The sequence below is a fragment of the Phocoena phocoena genome, chromosome 12 (genome assembly GCF_963924675.1).
Source record: "Phocoena phocoena chromosome 12, mPhoPho1.1, whole genome shotgun sequence".
Taxonomy (NCBI): Eukaryota; Metazoa; Chordata; class Mammalia; order Artiodactyla; family Phocoenidae; genus Phocoena; species Phocoena phocoena.
Window position 1 is genome coordinate 30,660,712 of NC_089230.1, and position 1,677 is coordinate 30,662,388.

The following is a 1,677-nucleotide window of genomic DNA, read 5'->3' on the forward strand; positions in this document are numbered from 1 at the left end:
GATCCTCCCTGACGTCCCCAACTTGATCCATTCCCCCTAGTATTTACAGTTATATTATTATGCACTCTCCTTCAAAGCACCTATCACAACTATAATTTTATATTTATTTACAAGGCTCTTTGAGATAAACAATAGAAACCATAAACAATAAAGTCAAAGGAGGCATCATGCCAGGTGAGGCAGCCTCGGATGGCCCACGGAGCTGCAGCTGCCCTTCAAGCCCTCCTTGCCGACATATGCTCCAGTTCCTGCTTAGATTTACTCTTGGCAACGTGGTGGGAAAGTATCTGGCTCAGAGCTATGACATACCAAACCTGGCTAAAAAACTTGAAGAAATTGAAAAGGACGTGGACACCAAGAAGAAACCCCCTAGTTCATGAGGCCAACTCCAGCACTGCCTCCTGGATAAACTGATTCTACTGCTCTTGAGGGCCTTCTTTACCATCTGAACCAAAAGCTTTTGTTTTCATCTCCAGCCTCAGCAATTTTCTTCTTTGCTAGACCCTGTATTGCCTTACAGCACAAATGGGGCCACAAGTTAAGAACAACCCTTACTTTTCAAACATCCTCACTTCTTCCCTTCCTCCTTCCGGCCACTTGGGAGGTCCTGAGAATGGAATTATGATGCTAGATTAGTAAACATGACCTTAAATTAGTAGTCTCTCCCTTATTCTTTGGGGTTTCTACTACCATTTTCAAAAGAAAAATTGATGAGTTTTGTAGAGCTGATGAGATATAAATAATGCTGATTTCACAGTCTAGCAATTATATTGGGTGTTTAAACCTTTGGTACTAAATTATGTTGTTTCAAAGTAGTAATTAAAATGAAAATCTAGAAGCCAGTTTCTGGTGAATTATCCACTAATTTTATGTTGTTGTCAGGAAGCTCCATAGTTGCTAATATAACCAATAAATCAATTTGCTATTCATTAACCAAGAAACTCTGTTCTGAGAACCCTATCAGGAACTGGAGAATTTTAAAGTATTTAAAGTAATGGCCTTTGTCCTCAGTAGAATTCATAGTCTAGTATGCATATTTTTTCTTAATGATGCATTTGATCTGGCTCTATTCTCTCATAAGAATCATACTTATTTCATGGGATTACAGGCGCATTTGACACTACATGGTAGATAAATGAGAAGTTGTCTATAAAGGAAATTTCATGCCTTTTTACATTAAAAAAATGTATTTACATTATAACTTATAGTGATTCTCATAAGAAGACTTTGTGTTTTTCTTTCTGCAACCATAAATTACTCTTGTAATTTTTCAAATGTATAACAGTCCATAATTATTTTTAATTGAAAAAAAAGTTTAAATACATAACTTTCCCCCTGGGTCAATACAAAGTGATCTGCGTTGTCCCCCAGCTCCTACTTCCTCTTCCTGGATTCAGGCACTCACTAGTTTCCTATATCCTTTTGTGAAAGATTTTGTGCCTGAACAAACACATGTAAGGGGGTGTTTTATACAAATGATAGCAAACTATACATGGTGTTTTCCCCAGTGGAGGTCATTCCATATCCGTAGGTAAGGAACAAAGAACCTCTTTCTTTTTTTGGCTACATAAGGTTCTACTAAATGAATATACCATAATTTATTTAATCTGCTTACATATCTGTGCAGGGGGATAGCTCCAAGCTAAAGTCCTGGAAGTGTAATTTGCACTAAATATA

The 1,677-nt window shown here is 37.1% G+C and overlaps 1 protein-coding gene across 1 annotated transcript; it reads left to right on the forward strand.

Moving 5' to 3' along the window:
- The first annotated feature begins 236 nt into the window (after positions 1-236).
- On the forward strand, positions 237-380 carry LOC136132332 (short transmembrane mitochondrial protein 1-like). Its single transcript, XM_065889222.1, has one exon. The coding sequence runs from the start codon at positions 237-239 to the stop codon at positions 378-380; it is 144 nt and encodes a 47-aa protein (XP_065745294.1).
- Positions 381-1,677: the final 1,297 nt, after the last annotated feature.